General features: G+C 34.1%; 3 protein-coding genes across 5 annotated transcripts; 2 read left to right on the forward strand and 1 right to left on the reverse strand.

The window, feature by feature from the left end:
* The first annotated feature begins 1,041 nt into the window (after positions 1 to 1,041).
* Positions 1,042 to 2,811, forward strand: LOC117931718 (dof zinc finger protein DOF2.5). Of its 3 annotated transcripts, none has more exons than XM_034852754.1 (2): positions 1,042 to 1,073; positions 1,570 to 2,811. In XM_034852754.1, the coding sequence occupies exon 2, from the start codon at positions 1,597 to 1,599 to the stop codon at positions 2,488 to 2,490; it is 894 nt and encodes a 297-aa protein (XP_034708645.1). In that variant the 5' UTR covers positions 1,042 to 1,073; positions 1,570 to 1,596; the 3' UTR covers positions 2,491 to 2,811. The 3 variants fall into 3 exon arrangements, with proteins under 3 accessions (XP_034708645.1, XP_034708643.1, XP_034708644.1); XM_034852752.1 differs by lacking the exon at positions 1,042 to 1,073 and adding an exon at positions 1,092 to 1,215; XM_034852753.1 differs by lacking the exon at positions 1,042 to 1,073 and adding an exon at positions 1,259 to 1,423.
* A 2,294-nt stretch (positions 2,812 to 5,105) lies between these two features.
* On the reverse strand, positions 5,106 to 11,825 carry LOC117932372 (ORM1-like protein 2). The gene is made up of 3 exons (XM_034853611.1): positions 11,461 to 11,825; positions 7,615 to 7,763; positions 5,106 to 5,540 (listed from the first exon to the last, which is right to left on the reverse strand). The coding sequence occupies exons 1-3, from the start codon at positions 11,644 to 11,646 to the stop codon at positions 5,402 to 5,404; spliced, it is 474 nt and encodes a 157-aa protein (XP_034709502.1). The 5' UTR covers positions 11,647 to 11,825; the 3' UTR covers positions 5,106 to 5,401.
* Positions 11,826 to 15,895: 4,070 nt separating this feature from the next.
* LOC117932431 (aluminum-activated malate transporter 10) lies at positions 15,896 to 18,074 on the forward strand. Its single transcript, XM_034853678.1, has 6 exons — positions 15,896 to 16,294; positions 16,422 to 16,562; positions 16,646 to 16,918; positions 16,987 to 17,105; positions 17,188 to 17,331; positions 17,443 to 18,074. Exons 1-6 carry the CDS (start codon positions 15,955 to 15,957, stop codon positions 17,908 to 17,910), a joined length of 1,485 nt encoding a protein of 494 aa, XP_034709569.1. The 5' UTR covers positions 15,896 to 15,954; the 3' UTR covers positions 17,911 to 18,074.
* The last annotated feature ends 347 nt before the right edge of the window (positions 18,075 to 18,421 follow it).

The raw sequence follows: 18,421 nt of genomic DNA on the forward strand, positions 1-18,421 counted from the left end.
ATAAAAACTAAATAAAAGGGGAAAGAGATTGGGAAACTTGGTGGATTTGAAGAGAAACAACAAAAATGTCCCAATCAGAAGAAAGAAACCAACACATTTTTTCTCATCAATCCTACCACCGCATTAATTGGGTCCTACCACAGTTGCTTTTGTCTCCCCTCCCTTTCTCCCTAGACTTTGACACTTCCACATTTTTTTTTCAAAGAAACTTTACTATATAGTTTATATTCTTCATATGTATACCGTATTTTTCTTTGATAAACTACAAAAATAACTTTCCTTAATTTCACCTTAAACATTTTTTTAACAACAATATTGATCCTAAGCTATACTTAAATCTTCAAAGATCTTTCTCTTCAAAATTTTCATCTGGATAAATTAATTCAATTTGAATCAATAATATGTATTAAAACAAATTAAAATTAAATAAAATGTGATATGATCTATTTTTTAAAAAATATTATTATTTTTATTTTTATTTTCATAAAAATAGAGAGAATTACGACACTAATCACAAACTAGTTTTTAGGAAACACACTAAAAAGGATGGGACATAAGGAAGAAACAAGAATCACGACTTTCCCCTAATATGGCGTGGGAAAAGAGGAATCCGAGATAGTGAAAAACATTCATAATTCTGATCTACAAGAATAGAATGAGTAATAATTGTAGTTTTTGAGATTTTATGTTAATAATCATCTATTTTATCAAGTATCAATGAAGCAAATTTTAAGTGAAATGGGTTGTCTCGATCTTATATCACTTAAATATTGAGAATTAATGATTAAACTGGGATGGGCAATGAGATTAATTTGTGGTAAATGAAGATTAATTTTTAAATATATATGTATAATTAAGATTGAATGGTGGCAATAATCTACCCCTTTTTTCCCACCAAGGAATTTTAGTAGGAAAATATATTGTTGTGTGGTCAAAACAAACCCATTACTATCACTTTCTTCATCATTTGTAAAGTAATAAAGCCAACACATAAAGCCACCACATAAAGCCACCACACAAACAATCCCAAACATTCTTTCTTGCACTTGGGGGCAGCTGCAGACAAAGGAGAGGTGAATTCTCCCTTTATCTATCTCTCTCTCTCTCTCCCTCTCTCCCTCTCTCCCTCTCTTTTTCTCTGAAGACATCATCACTTGTTTTTTCTTCCCCTTTTCTCGATCTTTTGAAGTCATGAATAATGCTCAATGGCCTCAGGTTGGTTCACTTGTTTCATTTTCTTTCTACTGTTCTGAACCTTTTCTCATCTGGGGCTGATTTTTTTTTTTTTTTCTCCTGATTTTGTAATCCATGCATGAGTTTTGATCTGTTCTTGAAACATGGAAGCTAGCTAGCTCTTCACTTTATATTCTTTTTTCTTCCCCTTTTTGCTTATGTGATCACCAATAAAGGCATGAAAGAAAAGGTAGTAATAGTAGTTATTAATGTTTGTTTTTTCAGTATTCTTTTCCTATCAAAAGCAACCTTTTTTTTTTTTTTGTGTTTGGTTTGTGGGTGATGATCCTTTGATTTTGATGCTGAAAATTGTTGCTGTTTTCATGGGGGTTTCAGGAGAATAGTATCGGAGAAGTGAAGGACATGGAAGAGGCGATATCGATTTCGATAAACTCTGATCATACTTGTTCTAAGCCTGTGTTGGAGAGGAAGGCAAGGCCCCAGAAGGATCAGGCTGTGAATTGTCCAAGATGTAGCTCAACCAACACCAAGTTCTGTTACTACAACAACTATAGTCTGACTCAGCCAAGGTACTTCTGCAAAACTTGTAGAAGGTATTGGACTGAAGGAGGAACTCTGAGGAATGTCCCTGTTGGAGGAGGTTCAAGGAAGAACAAGAGATCTATTACTACTTCTTCTTCTTTATCTTCTTCATTGACATCTTCATCCTCATTCAAAACCCATCTTCCTGATCTGAACCCTCCAATTCTCTCCCACTTTTCCTCTGAAAACCCTAGGATCCATGAACCCCATGATCTCAACTTGGCTTTTCCACTTCCACAGTACTACCATGGCATCTCTCAGTTTGCTGAAGTGCCCAAAATCGAGAACAACAACTGCTCTTCTTCCTCTTCTTCTTCTTCTTCCTCCACTTTATCTCATCTTTCAGCCTTGGAGCTTCTCAAGACTGGGATCACTTCCAGGGGGTTGAGTTCCTTTGTCCCAGCACCGATGCCGGATTCATCAAGCACCCTATTCACATCAGGGTTTCCTCTGCAAGAATTCAAAGTACCCCACCTCAGTTTTTCTGCTCATCTACATGGGGTTGATCCTCAGCAGAATATGAGTACTACCGGAAGGGTTTTGTTTCCTTTTGGAGAAGTGAAACAGCTCCCAGCCACAACAAGCACTGGAGTTGATCATGATTGTAGTGGTAGTAATAAGGGACAAGGGAGTTCAGCTACTGCTGCATACTGGAATAATGGCATGTTTGGTGGAGGAGGAAGAGGAGGAGGAGGAGGAGGAGGATCATGGTAGAGAATTAAGGAAGAAGAAGAACAACAATGGAGATCATCTTCAAGAAGTTAATTTCTTTTCCTTTTCTTCTTTTCCACTTTTTCATCTTTTTTTTTTCCTTTTCACTTTGTTTGGAGTTCTCTAGAGAACTAACAAATAGGATACAAATGTTTCCTTTGTTTTATCTTCTCTTTATTCCTCCTTGTAAAAGCTTATCATCTCCACGGTTTGAAGCTCATTTCAGGCTGGCTTCAAAAGAGTTTTCGTAAAATACATGGATTCAGAGGTAGAAAAAGATGTGAGTATAAGCTTCACCAAGAGCTTCACCATTTTAGCAGCTTTCATCATGGTCTTGACTCGTATCTTTCTCCCATCACAGTCAGTGTTGCATGTTCTTCAAAAGAGTTGTAAGCATATTTCCAACAAAATTTACTTATTAATTTCAACTCTCAGATCTACGGAGACCGAAATCAGAATTCATTTGGGAGACTAATTAGATGGAGGATTAATTAGGCAAAATTAATCCAAGAGTGGAAGAGAGAATGAAGAGCAAATGGGATTAAAGAATTTTCAGTTTACCTGCCTCAACAAAAAGCATACCTAATCAATATGTATGCCAACCAAGAATGGGGTAAAGATGATTACTTCATGTCATCTACATTGATTTTATATTCAAGACAAAGAAAAATCTGACAAAACCCACCTCTCTTTGGCCTTTTTTGGAGGGACCCAAACATTCTTCTAGGCAGGCGTGCTAGAATTTTCTCCCCCACTGACTCAGTCCATCCATACATATATATATACATAAAGCTCTCCATTTATATATATTCTATGTTTCATCTTCTAGTCTAGTACTAGTGTCATGAATTTAATAGAAAAATGGAGTCTCTCACAATTAGTCACAACCAACCTACATTTCATGGAGGTCCTTTTCCTCTCCATTTAGGATTCCCCCTCGATTTTTTTTTTTTTAAATTCAGTAATTTTTAAAATATTATATTTTAAAAATTATAATATTGATTAAAAATTATCTTTGAAAGAGACAATTTTAATTTGAATATAGAAGTTAACTTTTAAAAGGACAATTTTAAAGTTCAATTAAAATTGTCTGTTCAAAGGATAATTTTTTTTTTTTATCACTACCATATTTCCATAAACTCATTGGTATTTTAAAGTTTGTACGAAAAAAAGACAGATTATGATATATTTGAAAAACATATAATACTTTTGTGTTACATAAAAAGTGAATTTTTTGAGATTGAAGTGGTATTAATTTTCAAGACAATTTTATGTCTATTCAACTGAATTGAAGTTTATATATAGTCTTTGAGACATTAGTTTCATATGGTTCCATGTCATGAGATACATTTTGACAGTAATTTTTAGAAGTATTTTAATACTTATTTTTAATTTTTAAATTTTAGAAAAATTAGAAATACTTAAAGTCAGCATCATGTAAAATAACTTTTGTTGCGTTTGGGGAATAAGAAAATTCTAAAATTAGAGAAAGTGGAAGAAGACTTATTGATGAAGGCAACTCTTAGTGATATGATTTTGATGTAAGTCCAAACCACATTACTTGTCTGATTGGATATTATAACATTCACATCTATGCATACTTGTCACCTACACATGAAATTGAAATTCATGTAATAATTTTGATGCAAAATGTTGGAGAGAGAAGAAAGATGAAAATTATCTCAGTGGAGGCAAAATTTATATACAGGTGGATTGACACGTCATCAATTATCTCGTAACAAAAATTGTATATTTTAATTACATGTGTCATCAGCTCATATATTACAAATCATTCTGATATAATTATGAAGCGTTTATATTGATTTTAATAAAAAGAATTTATGACATTTTTACCATGATATGTATTTGACCCGTGGCCAACCTTAGTCAATCTTGTATTGAACTAAATCTTCGGCGATACACAATCTTGGCTCGCGAGTCGCGAGCACATGCTATTGTGAACACCCAAGTCAAGGTCTTCCAATTAAATATTTGTTTCAGGGAAAATGGCCCACATCTGCATCAAAACCTTTGAAACCAAATCTCACACCAAGAAGGAAAAAATAGCCGAACTATTTGAATTCCGCTCAAAATCCCCGGAGAAAATAGCGGAAAATCAAGCAAAAACCCACATCACCAGAGCTTCTTAATTTTCACTTTGACCTTGGAATCATACACAATCATCTATCAGAAAGAGCTTCAGATTTCATACGCTCTGGAGGAATGAAGACGAAGATGACCTCACTACTCACTTATTTGTCACAATTTTCCGTCGTTTTCGCTTTCAGGATTATTTAAATCCCTCTATGTTCATGGAGGGAGTGGGTTGTTGGATGGGAATGCTGGAGGAATAAGGTCCATGTGAAAGTAATGGTGTTCTAACTTTGTTTGGACACCCAGAAAGTTATTCTATATGCTCACACCCCAAGCGTTCACAATAAAAAAATTCCCGAACATGCAGAACACAAACATTAAATTAATCCATGGCATGAGCATCCCAGAAAGGAGATTTATGAGAGCTCCAAAATGGACTCATCCCACATGCCGTAAAATCTAATGATAACGACACCCTAATCAGACCCAAAAACACCAAAGAGAGCTTTTTCTTTTTGTCTATATATCAAAAGTTTTCAGCTGTGTTGATATATCAAATGCAGGAGTCATGGGAACAAAAGCACTTTCAAGCGTGATAAGGCAAATACACAGAATCCCTACTGTACAAAGATAAAACTCGATACACTTATTTCAAAGATGAAATATCTAACAGAGCTTGTAAAAACATTACATATCCAAACATCCTTTCCAGTTCTGACTTCTATACAAAATATATATTTGGCTTTTAGCAGAACGAGGGTAAGGATCAGCAGCCTTTTACCAGGTAAAACCCAAGCTGTTTTCTCATTGCCAGCCCAACTTAATGATCAGCGTTGATTCCAAAGATCCGGACCTTGTGCATATTGGGGAACTTAGCGATCACTAGCACAATCACAGCAAGAGTGTTGAAGAAGAGCATGGGGTGCTGGTAGTCAGTGGTGTGCGACGCTATCAAGTACCTGTTAAGATAAACAAATGGGGAATCAGTGTCGTTTTTGGTTAGGTCTACCTTCAGAAACCTGACATGACATCCCAGTAAATCATATATAGATATTCTAGACTGCCACCCAAGTTTCCTATGCTGTTAAGAGAATTTTATTAGTGGCACCAAGTCATTACAGGCCGAAACCTTTTGGATGAGAATATAATAAACTATGACTAGAATAATATAAATTGTAATGGTGTCTGTATTTGTAACAGTATATGTGTGAGATTATCAAATTTATAATCATTGTCATCAATTAATTTAATCATCTCTAACTCAGTCAACCTGCATAGGAAGTAGGCTGGTCAAAACATGGTTTATCTGCACATCAGATAATAATAGGCGGTTAATAGATCATAATAGGAGTTTAACACATCAACTGATTGTGAAAATAAATAATAACTAGAAGCACAGCCTTTCACCAACCAGTAAAAGTAAAAGAGAAATAGCCCCCTGGGGTGTAGCTCAACGATAATGCTCTATGCCAAAGAACTAGTGATCCTGAGTTTGAGCAGTAATCAAAAGAAGAGAAAAATAAGAGGGTACAGGAGAACTAGACTTGGATAACAAAAATGTATAAGGCGATTATCATCTAAGCAGATTCAGTTAAATTCAAGGAGACCACCAATATAACAGCAGTCCATATGCATGCAATCAAGCATTGGAACTCAATAAAAAAAAATATCCAACGAATATATTGGAATAATCTTAGTGAACTTGCCCTGTTTCACCAAAAATGAAAAAAAATGAAACCCCAGAAGCATACATGCAGTTCAATATTGGGATCTGACAACAGCAATTTCTCAAACAAATATATGTCTGGCATGATCCAACAAAAAGTCCTACACGCCTATTGAAACACCAAATATTTTAGTTATCCTTTAATTGCTAGTTTAGTAGTTTAGCTGCCTGAGAAGAGAAGTACAAATGATTCTACTAGGTTTATCCTTTAAAATCTCAGAAAAATTCACCGACTGTTATAAGGAATTTCCATGCAAGAGGCATTTCAAAATCTCCCTAATACTTCAATGGATTTTCAAAAGCAGGTGTTTTCTCAGTGATCCCTACACCATTTGCAAACTTCAAACATTACACCACTTAAAATAGTATATTTTTTAATACCGTGTGTGCGTGTAAGTCCTCACCAGAATTCCAACACATATCCCATTATTCCCTAGTAAACCATTACTCACCTTGAAATCAAATCTCAAAACCAAGTGAAGATGTCTTTGTTAAAACTGTAATAAAAACCTCCATAAAATCCAAAATGTTGATCAAAATTCAAGTAACTACAGAAAATCCTTAAAATTATTGTGATGTAACATGGGCTCTGGAGATAAGGAACCAACTTACACAAGTATGGACAGCAAGAAGAGAAAATTTTGAATGTAAAGAACCAAAGAGGTATGTCATCAACATTTCAGGTGCAAAACCTTGGGACCAACCAAATGATAAACAACAGTTGACAGAAATAAGCTTTGATGTTTTGTCTGGCACCTGGCAATTAAACCTCAATTCTAAGAAGTCTCACCATAATCGAAACTTTCCTATGAGAACGTAAAGAATCAGGGGCATACTTGAAAAATCCTTGCATGGGACTTGGCTGGTTGAAGAAAAATTGATGGAGAGAGAGAGGGAGAGAGAGAGGAATGTGAAACTTTTCTGATGTATCACCAAAATAAGGACAAAACATCAAAGCAAATCCATTGAAGAATTACCCAGTGCTACAACTGCTAACATTGCAACTTCCATAAAATCATAAAAAGTTCAATTGTCAGTTCACAGTGTGCAATCACATATTTACAAACAAAGAGCTAGATGATTTACAATTACTGCATGTGTAATTAGAGACAGCTTGGCAAGCATAATCATTTGAAAACTATCAAAATTTAAAAAAGGTTAATGCAAAAATATAACTAATGAATGTCAAAATGGTTGTATGATATTCATATTTATACAAGTGAATATGTTTAATATATTTCTCTTTACCTATCAAAAAAAAAATATTTATACAAGTGAAATGACCAATGTTGTAGGAGGACACTTACAGCACCACCGGTACAACAGTTAGGAATTTCCTATTGCGTGTGAGCTGCTTTCCATTGTCTATCTGCTCCCACCACGTCAACCTATTGTAGATTCCCTGGTCTTCAGCAAAAGGAGTTCCTTTCTTCCAATGGAAGAAGTGATATGTGACCTAAAGTGTGAAGCATGCTCCTCAATCAGGTCATAGAGAGGAAATAAAGTAATCTAATGTAGCATCAGGAAGGGCATACAGACAAAGAAGATAAACAAACATATCACTTCAGCCTATTAAATAAAGATCCTATGCAAGTAGTAGTATGACAGTAAAAAAGCCCAACATCCCCACTCATCTGAATTGTGGTGCATATATGAAATGTCAAAAAAGCACCAACTGTTGCATTATAATTAGATATAAGTGACAATTTTTTCCCTGTCTATCAACCCTGTCCAAAACATGTCCTGTTTATAGCAGGTTGGGTTTGCAGCGGCATGAAGTTATGTTATATATGACCCCAGCTTCCAGGGAGGTGTGCAGGATGCAGGTCTTTATTGAGGTATCTCAACCCATCTAACTCTAAAACCTCAAGACTCAAATGGAAAATCTGAGTAATCATAATGCCCATCTCCTAATTTTCTGTACCCTAGGATAAAATAAAATATCGAAGAGCATGTTTATTCATTCCATTGAAATGGATTCAATTCAAATCCTTCCATTTCCGGCGATTGAAGGCGCTTAACTCAATTCTAAATTGATACATTTGGAGGAAAGTTGTTCTTCAAGTTTAAGGAATGGCTTTTCTTTCCTTAGTCCTTCCAAACAATCTCATTCCCCTTCCTCACAACTCATACATATTGACAAAATTTTTACAACCCACACATTTGGAAAATCTTATCTCACTAGAACTGCAAAATGAATTTTCAACTTGAAAGATGTCATTGTCATTTAGGAAATAGAACATGGAAGTTAGTGCTAACAACAAAATGTAGGTTGACGTCATATGTCCTTAGGTCCTCTTTTTGTTAGGCCCTCTTAATATATTTTTTTGTTTGCATATCAAAAATAAATAAATAAGTAAATAAAAAATAGGGTTGAAGCTTGTAAATCTTTTTGAATAGTTTATATACAAATGACAGAACATTTTCAATTAGATTAACAAGTTTAATTAAGATTCTATTAGTCATGTGACCCAAGTCATCATTGTTATGTAAACAAGATGTGACTGGTGGTCATTTTTTCTCAATTCACTGTTAGTCATGTGAATCAAGTCACTGTTTTCATGAAACTAAATTAATATTATTAGTTAAAAAAATGATTTTATCTTTTCTTCATAGGGACTTTCTTACCTCATGTTTGTTGCATTGAATTGATAAAAGTACATTTTCTCTAAGGGGCTAAGCACTCTCCCCAAAAAAAAAAATTGTGATGAAGAATATTTTCAATATATATATATATATTACCTAATTATATCTTATAATAATTTTTTTTTTGATAGGTCTCATTATATCTTATAATAAATGTATAAATTCTAAAAATTAACATTGAAGTGGGAGTAATCTAGGGAAAAAAAACAGAAAATGAAATTAACATTTCATTATCTCCCTTTGTTTCCCATTATAAGAGCATTATTGTATACATATATATTTTTCATTATAATTTTCAGACGGTTAGTTAATAACTCAAAAGGAATCAGTTTTATCCCATTCTGTTGCATGATAGTTTTCTAAAACACTTCAGTAGGAATCCCTAATTCTGATTTCTTCCACTCTATTCCTTCCCATTATAATATCCTTTCAATTCAATTATATTTTAGTAAATGTGCCACAGATACAGATCAAGAAAATCATCTAACAAACCAATGGCACAATGCTCTTCTTTGTTGGACGCATCTTTAAGGAATCTGTATGACCAAACACAGGCCTGCCCAATAAACAGTCTGTACCCATATCAAATGTAGTCCTAGTGGCGCAATGCTCTTCTTCACACAATTGTCTTGATATCAACTGAACCACAGTTCAAACCCACATCAAAATGGCTAAATTTGAACCAGTGAACTTGATTGACATGACCCACTAAATTAGATTAGTTATATCTAACCATGTCAACATACAACCACATTCAATTCCACCAACCTCTAACCAGATTTACTTTTCAGAAATAAAGACAATTCCCTGTGGGCCTCTCCTCATTATGAAATCATGCTAAAATAAAAGTTCTTGGTTGCTTTTGAATCCTTACCAACAAATTTATTTAGATGCCATTGGTGGCTTATCAATGAAAATTAAATTTTAATCATCATTTTGATTAACAGTCTACTAGAATGGAACTCTTATCAAATGTTTCTTTTTTTGTTTACCAAAATCTCTTCCTAATACCAAGTTTTACCATATGTTTAAATTGCAAGGCAAACTGTTCAAACTTGTAAAATATTCATGCAACAACAGGACAGTTAGAATTCCACTATGGAAGGTATACGTCCTCTCTATCCATCCTCATACACACAGGGTAATGGAATGATGACCAAGAAACTTAAACACTGAATCCACCAACTATGAAATGCCTAACGGCCATGCACACCAAGGCCTAAATTTCATATGAAGCTTAATTTCAAATTTTCAGATTTCAATGTGAAAATAAGTTAGAAGTTCACTACCAGTGAGATAATATGTGGCATGTGTATGTGAGGTGGGGTGGGGTGGGTGGGGGTGGGGTTGGGGGTGTGGGGGAGAAGTACTAGTTGAATAAACTAGTCAAAGGTAACACCCAACATTCGGTTTCTTATTCATTTAGGCTGGACTAGGTATCAATTGGAAAAACTTGTGCTCTACAATTCCCATTCGGCATATTCATTTCATAACTTTGCTAAAATATTTCATGTTCTAATTCCATTCAATTGTAAAAGTCATCATTTCTGCTAAACATCATGAAGTACCAGAAATGAATAAAATGTAGATTCAGAATCCTAATTAAAAATATAACAAATAGCCACATCTTCTGAATCTATTACCAATTTTGAATGCCAAATCTCATCTTTATGCATGAAAATATGGACAGAAAATTAAAAAAATAATTATAATAATGTGATAAAACTTTGGTCTCAGATTTTTTCACACTTTGGACCAAAGGAAACAAGAATCTCCACTCAGCTAAGAATAATGCAATGGTTTTTGGCTTGGTTTAGTTGATTCTTTAATTTCCCGATGTCCAAACCAATACAAACAACCCCATTCCAAATTTACATCTTTTTTGCTTACCCTCAGTTTTGGTGAAATATTCTTCCAACAAAATTTCACAAGTATAATCTATTTTTCTAAGCTGAATTCCCCCAAATCATAATACAATCTTGCTACAAGAAAACCCGTTGAATTATCAAAATGCAACACAAAGCATCGATCAAACAAATCCAGCAACCTATTAAACACAAATTACAACATGGGTTTTCATCAACGCAACATAATAAGCAACAGGTTAAAAAATTACGACACGACAAATTCAACAAATTGCAATAGTTGGAAACCCTAAAAACCAACCCATTCAAACCCCAATCTGCCGTCAGACCACAAAATTACGATATGGATTTTCTCAAGCACATCTAATTAAAAAAAGAGTGGGCAAAATAATCGAAGAAACCCAATTGAACACTCCAGAACAAACACCAAAATCGGCAAAAGACAATAACTCGAAACCCACAAAACCCACCAGCACAAACCCTAATCCACCCCCAAACAACTAAATTACGTATTGGTTTTCCTCAAACACATCAATTTTAACCAAAAATCATCAAATAACCGAAACCCACTTGAAAACTCAACAAAAAAACAAAAAAAAAAAAACCCAAAATCTGAGAGAAATCAAAAGAAAAACAACATACCAAAAAGTGGAAGAGATTGACGACTGTCCACGCCATGCCAGGAGAGCAGCCGAAGATGGAGAGAACAAGGAGCCATGCGAAGAAGAGAATGAGGATGTAGGTGGTCCACACACCCGGGTACGTGAACCACTCCGTGTTCCGGTTCAGATCCGCCGGCGGCTCCGCTTTCACGTACAGATTTGCCATCCAGATTCCGATCTCCGTCACACAATTTTCCGATTCGTTGATCTTCCGCCCTTCGCTTTTGATTTTGGATTTATTGTTATTTCGGAAGCTGAAAATCGATCGACTTTGCCTTTTTCTTTTTACTTAAAAATTTTGTTTTTTTTCAAATGTAAATCCAAACCCCAAAACACAGCGCTCGTTGTTTCTTGGAGGATGGTCTGACGATAGATATTTTTTTAATCAATTCATTTTTCAGAATCTCAGTACAACGACGTCGTTTTGATCCTATTTATTTTACTTGTAGACTATTAATTGAAACTTTATTAATTACGGTTCATAAAATATCTTACTAGATTTAAATAAAATCTAAAATGAAAAATGAAATTGAAATAGGGCTTGAATTTTATTTAGAGGGGTGAAATTTGAAATCAAATATATCCGAGGTGATGTTTGTTTTTTTTACTAAATATAAACAATCAAAATATTTAATTTTTTTTATTTGATTAAAGGTAATTTAAAATCAATCAATATAATTAAATTAAACTTTAAAAAAATCATTTATTTTTATTTGATGTTTTTATTAATTAAATCTATTTATTAAAAAAATGTAGAGAAGAAAATGGGAAGATCAAATGGTCATTGAAAATGGTCCAAAATTAATGATATTATAAATTTTTGGTGTAAAAATGTTTGTTTCATTGACTAACATCTACAAAATAGAGAATAATTTTCTAAGAATATTATGAAATGGGTCATGCAGGGTTGTAATAATCAAGTCAAAAGATTAATGCGTGAAGTCCAAATCAAAATGGGCCTTCACAATCTGGCCCAATTTAGCTCCTAGCCCAACCTATCATTGAAGTGGGTAAGCATTAGTTCATTTTTCAGTCCATGGGCCAACCAAAAATAAAATCTTAACTGATATTTTATTGATAGGAAAATAAAGTAATTAGACCAGCATATCTCCCTAATTAAGGGTGTGTTTGACAATGATTTTAAAAAGTTTTTTTTATGTTTTTAATACATAAAAGATAATTTTTTTTTTAAAGTGTTAGAAAAACTAAAAACACTTATTGTAATCACTATCAAACGCACTTTAAATTACTTTCAAATTCGATCAAATTAATTTTTAATATAATTGAATCAATAGTACATTGGGGTTAACTTTGAAGTTTACTTTCAATAATTGAAAAAGTAAAATTAGAATCACTCTTTTTAAAATTCATTCAAAAGTGTTTTTAAAAAACACTTTTAATATTAAAAAAAAGATAAATGATTTTTTCAAAAACACTTATAGAAAAAACACTTTCACGAAAAAAGATTTATAATAGAAACACCATTAAACACGCTTTTAAGTTTAATATTACTTTTCATACTTATTTGTTTAATTTAATTAAAAATATTTATAAAATAGTTTAATACGAAAGTTATGAAAATGTGGTTCTTTATAGTTCTTAAAAAAAATTTATAATACCAATTTATTATGACTTTGATTTCGAAAGCTATCTTGGATGGGTCCCGCCTCCAAAAAAAAAGAGAAAAAAAAAAAAAAGGTCCAAATCAAAATGGGTCATAATAGTGTGGCCCATCTCACTTTTCCCTAGACCTTAATTTCACCTTTCTCTCAGATCTATTTGAACATTTGAAACCAAAAGTGGCCCATTTGGCCCAATCATGTAAGGCCAAAATAGCCCAAGCCCAAAAACGTTGGAGCGAGACAATTGTATCATCTCCCATGGCCCATGTCAAGATCAAATCCATGAAAAAGTAGCATAGAAGAATCTAGAAAATGCTAGGGTTACACGTCAGGTTACACAATGCCCATGCCACGTCAAAAGTTGTACGACCCATTATTTTTGGTGTGCACTGAGAAAATATTATACAACATCTGCCATATTTAAAAGGACAAACACGTTGCATTCCCTTCTACCCTTCAAATTCTAAACCACGACAACAAATTTCCTAATTTAGACCCCAAAATAATTTACAACTTAGGGTTGAAAATTTATGTTGGATTGATTTTGAGATGCCAAAAACTTCTTTTTAAGCACAATTTTTTTTATTTTTATTTTTATTTTTTATTTTTATTTTTTTTATGTTTGTTTGTTTGAGTAATTTTGTTCAAAGAGATTATATATAAAAAAAAATAAAAAATTGTTGTTATTGGTAGAAAAGTATAAATAATTCTTTAAAAAATAGAATTAAAACAATTTTTAAAAATAAAATTTTATTAAAAAATTAAATATGAAAAATATTTTATCAACTTTAGTATATTGTTCACAAAGTATTTGAAGGAAGAACAAATTGAATTTGCTTAGGAAATAAATAAATAAGTAAAAAGAGAGGGGGATTTTAGTATACAAAACCTTATCAAGACAATAAAGATTTCATTTTGTTGGTTGGTTGGCTGGCTAAGACGAACTTTATTGATAGTTGAGGTTGCTTTTCAAATTATGGGCTGCTTTCATTGAGACTGACATCAACACATACCAATCAAAATTAGTAGAAGAAAACCTAACAAGGGCACCCCATGCCATGATGGAGACTTTGTCTCCATCTGATAAGCTGAAAATGGTTAAAAGTTAAAAGCCCTTTTTGAGTGGGTATTTTATGAAGCAGTCAGTGAAGTTAGTTGCTGTCATGCTGATCGAATGAGGACCTTTCCCCCTTTAAGCTAGTGGACTATGGACAATGAACCATTAGGTTATCTTTCTGAGACCTGAAATTAGGTCTCTTTTCTGGGCATGGCTCTTCACTTGTCTTCCACCCACTTGTTGGAGAGCTATTGGGTTTTGCATCTTTCTTATCATTCTTTTTTCAGAGTCATCTCACTAGATCACTAGTCACAATCCATTTTGTCCCAAAGAAAGAAAGATAACTTTTTAGACACTTAAAAGAGATGATGAGCATGTTTGTTTTTTTAACTTTTTATTAAAAAATAATTTGTTTTTAGATTTTAGGTCATTTGTTTTTTTATTTTTTCACTATTTATTATAAATTTTTTACTAAAAAGAAAAAATCAAAATATTTAATTTTTTTAAAATAAAAAAATAACATGTTAATTTTTCTTTATCTTTTAATGCTTAATAGAAATAAAATATTATAAAAACAAACAATTTAATGCTTAATACTTTAACAGTATTAAGCATTAAAGTTTTATTTAGAATTAAGTAAAAAAACAAACACCATCTAAATTAACATTTAATAGCGATTTGACTAAAGATTTACATTGAATAGAGGAGGAAAAATGTGACAATATCTATATCAAACAATGTGTAATAGTATTCTAATTATTTGAGATATGAAAAAAAAAAATTAATTAAAAATTACCTTATCATGCAAATCTTCTTTTGGTAAAGATTTTTAGTTTTGAACCCCTTTGGTGGAAACATGCAAAGTTCTTAACAGGTGCACCTCACACCCAACTTTGTTTAGAAGATTTTTAAGCCCTTTGAAATGAGGCTTTAGACTATTGGAGAGTCGTATCAAATGAAACTTAAAAAATTAATGTGGCATTTATTAAATCAAATTAATAAACTTAAAGTTAAACCAACAAAATACCCATTAAGTTATTTTAAGTTATTAAATATTAAATTTACAAATTATCACTTGAATATTAAAAAAAAATCTTTAAGAGAGTGGAAATTGTAAAATCCAACTATAATCAAGACATGGGATATATAAGTTTGAAAGACATTGCATGAATATATCGTTAGCCCGGACAACTTAAGTTCTTAAGAAAGTTGATAACTTAACATGGTATTAGAACTATGATTAATTAGAGGCCTCGAGTTTCTGTAATCCTCTAACTGATGACTATTACTAATTTGTCTCTTCTCATGAGGGTAATCAAGATTCGAAAAAAGAAAGCATTCCATTCTGCAGGTGTCATATACCATCAAGCCCATCACTTTCAGTAAACCTCAAATTTTCCGTAGTGCATTCTCCTTAGTGTGCTCTCGTGTAAATTAAATACCCACTTGGCTGAAAGGCAGATCTATTGCACGAACACAAACTTTTGTATAATCAACCCAAAAAACTTAATGGGGGTGACGTTGAGCCAAAGAAGATGATATTTTTTTAGGTCATGTTATCTCTTCAACGCATTAGAGGAGAACGATGTGGTCCCAATGTGTCAATGACCTCAAAGTGACCTACCAGGAGATTTTAAAATGTTTCTTATACGTAACTCAGAAGAACTGGCATGCATATATATACACACACGCAACCAGTGACCACCACAACCTCAAACAGCAAAGCCCAGAAAGAACCATCAAAACCACACACATCCCATTCAAATTTTTACAAACCGTATAAGAAGTGGTTGATATGGTGACAGGAAGGGGAGATTCGGGTAAGTTGGAATGGAAGGTGGATATTCCAGGTGGGAAATCAGAGACATTAGTGCCAGAATCTGGGTTTGTCTGCAGAATTTGGAGAGGATTAAGGGGTTTGGTTGAAGGGTTTTTGTTGAAAATCTGGAGGTTTTTGGAAAAGGCATGGGGTATAGGAGTTGATGAGCCTAGAAAACTAGTTCATTGTCTTAAAGTAGGGTTGGCGCTTTCTGCTGTCTCACTCTTCTACTATATGAGGCCTTTGTATGATGGTGTTGGAGGGAATGCTATGTGGGCAGTGATGACTGTTGTGGTAGTTTTTGAGTACACTGTTGGTTAGTACCCAAAAACCCCATCAAGATCTGCGGTTTTTCTCTAAAACTTTTTTCTACACGTATCAATCCATCATCACATCATGATAATATGATGTCTGACTGAGATAGCTGAACTTTTCTACTGCAGGTGCTACACTCTCAAAGAGCATTAACAGAATAGCGGCAACTTTTCTTGCTGGGTCGCTTGGTATTGGTATTCACTGGGTTGCAAGTCAGTCAGGAGAAAGATTTGAGCCTATAATTCTTGGGTTCTCAGTTTTCATTCTGGGTGTGTGATCTTTCTCCAGGAAAATTTTCTTCTATCTACTTGGCTTACCAACACTAATCAGGTTGCTTCTCTCTTTTTTGCAGCTGCAGTAGCAACCTTTTCTCGGTTTGTTCCATCAGTGAAAGCCAGATTCGACTATGGTGCTAGCATCTTCATTCTCACCTTCAGTCTAGTTTCAGTTTCAGGCTATCGCGTGGAAAAATTAGTTGGGTTGGCACACAACAGACTGTCCACAATTGCCATTGGGACCTCCCTGTGCATTATCATCAGCATGCTCTTCTGTCCCATTTGGGCGGGCGACGAGCTTCACTCTCTGATCACACGTAACCTGGAAAAGCTTTCCGATTCCTTGAATGGTAGGCACAGTCCCAGTAACCCACAAACAAGTGCAAATGCTTATACACTAACAAGTACACAAATCCAGGATGTGTAGCTGAGTACTTCCATCAAAATGGAACTGTGGATTCTGGTGGGGAAGATTGTAGCAAAAAGCTTCGAGGATATAAGTGTGTCCTTAATTCAAAGGCAACAGAGGATTCCATGGTAGGTAGTTGATTAGGGTTGTTTAGAAGTAAAATTTGAAATTCAATTTCTTGGAAACTCACTAATTCTGTAAATTCTCCAGGCCAATTTTGCCATATGGGAACCTGCACATGGCAACTTCAACTTCCGACATCCATGGAAACAGTACCTCAAGCTTGGAGCATCCATGCGTTACTGTGCTTGTTGCATTGAAGCTCTCAATGGTTGCCTAGATACAGAGGTTGAGGTAAACTGCTTGAAACAGAAAGGAAATAGCCTAAACGGTCCTTTGGATTGTTTCACAGTTATTTCTATATATTTTCCTATGCTTCAACTCTAATATATTTGCACCATGCAGGCACCTGAGTTTCTTAAGGAGCACCTGCAAGATGTTTGCATGATTCTAAGCTCCTGTTCTTCTAACGTCTTGAAAGAATTAATGATTACCATGAAAACAATGAGAAGATCATCCAAGATTCATTTCTTTGTTGGAGAGATGAACTCTGCAGTAAAAGACCTTCAAAATGGCATGAAATCTCTTCCTACCATGCTCTCAGTGCCACCACCCGACACTGTAAAAGGAAAGCCAGGCACAAAAACCACCATACCACCTCTCATGGAGGTCCTTCCACTGGCTACATTAGTATCCTTGTTGATTGAGATTGCTGCAAGGATTGAAGCCATCGTTAACAACATTGATGAACTCGCTTGCTTGGCAGAATTCAAACCCGCCAAAGATGACAAGCCGAAACAAAACCAGTCCACCATCACACCCATATCAGATGACCAAGATCATGAAACCATGACGGCCATTCAAAAAGTCTGAGTTCATCATGATCAACCAGACAACGGCTTATTCTATCCAAAAATCTAAGAAGTCTGTCCTGTATATCGTACACTCTGTGATATACAAAAGCTTTCTGAGCTTTTTTTCAGACAGCTTTTCCATTCTATCAGCATATCCTGTATAAAGTATTTTTTTAATGTTTACTCTGGCGATTGCATGACACTGTGCAATGCACAAACTTATTTTTGTAAGAATATGCTCTCCACATCACACCATCTTTGTTGTGTATGTGTTACATCATAGGATCCCCCATGGCTCCAATAAATGCACTATTGTTCTACATGGGTTGTTGTAGCCACACATGGAATGCATCCCTCAGTGGACAGATCCCATCAAATTGCATTAAAGTAAGATGATAAGGAACCTGATTCAACTAACTTTTATGATAGGCAAATAGCAATGTATTGATAAGCACCTAACAAATGCAGGGGCACAACTACACAGATTGCAGCAGTTCTAGAAGGCACGTAGTCCAAATCAAACTTATGTG

Source organism: Vitis riparia, chromosome 15 (assembly GCF_004353265.1).
Source record: "Vitis riparia cultivar Riparia Gloire de Montpellier isolate 1030 chromosome 15, EGFV_Vit.rip_1.0, whole genome shotgun sequence".
In the NCBI taxonomy this organism is placed as follows: Eukaryota; Viridiplantae; Streptophyta; class Magnoliopsida; order Vitales; family Vitaceae; genus Vitis; species Vitis riparia.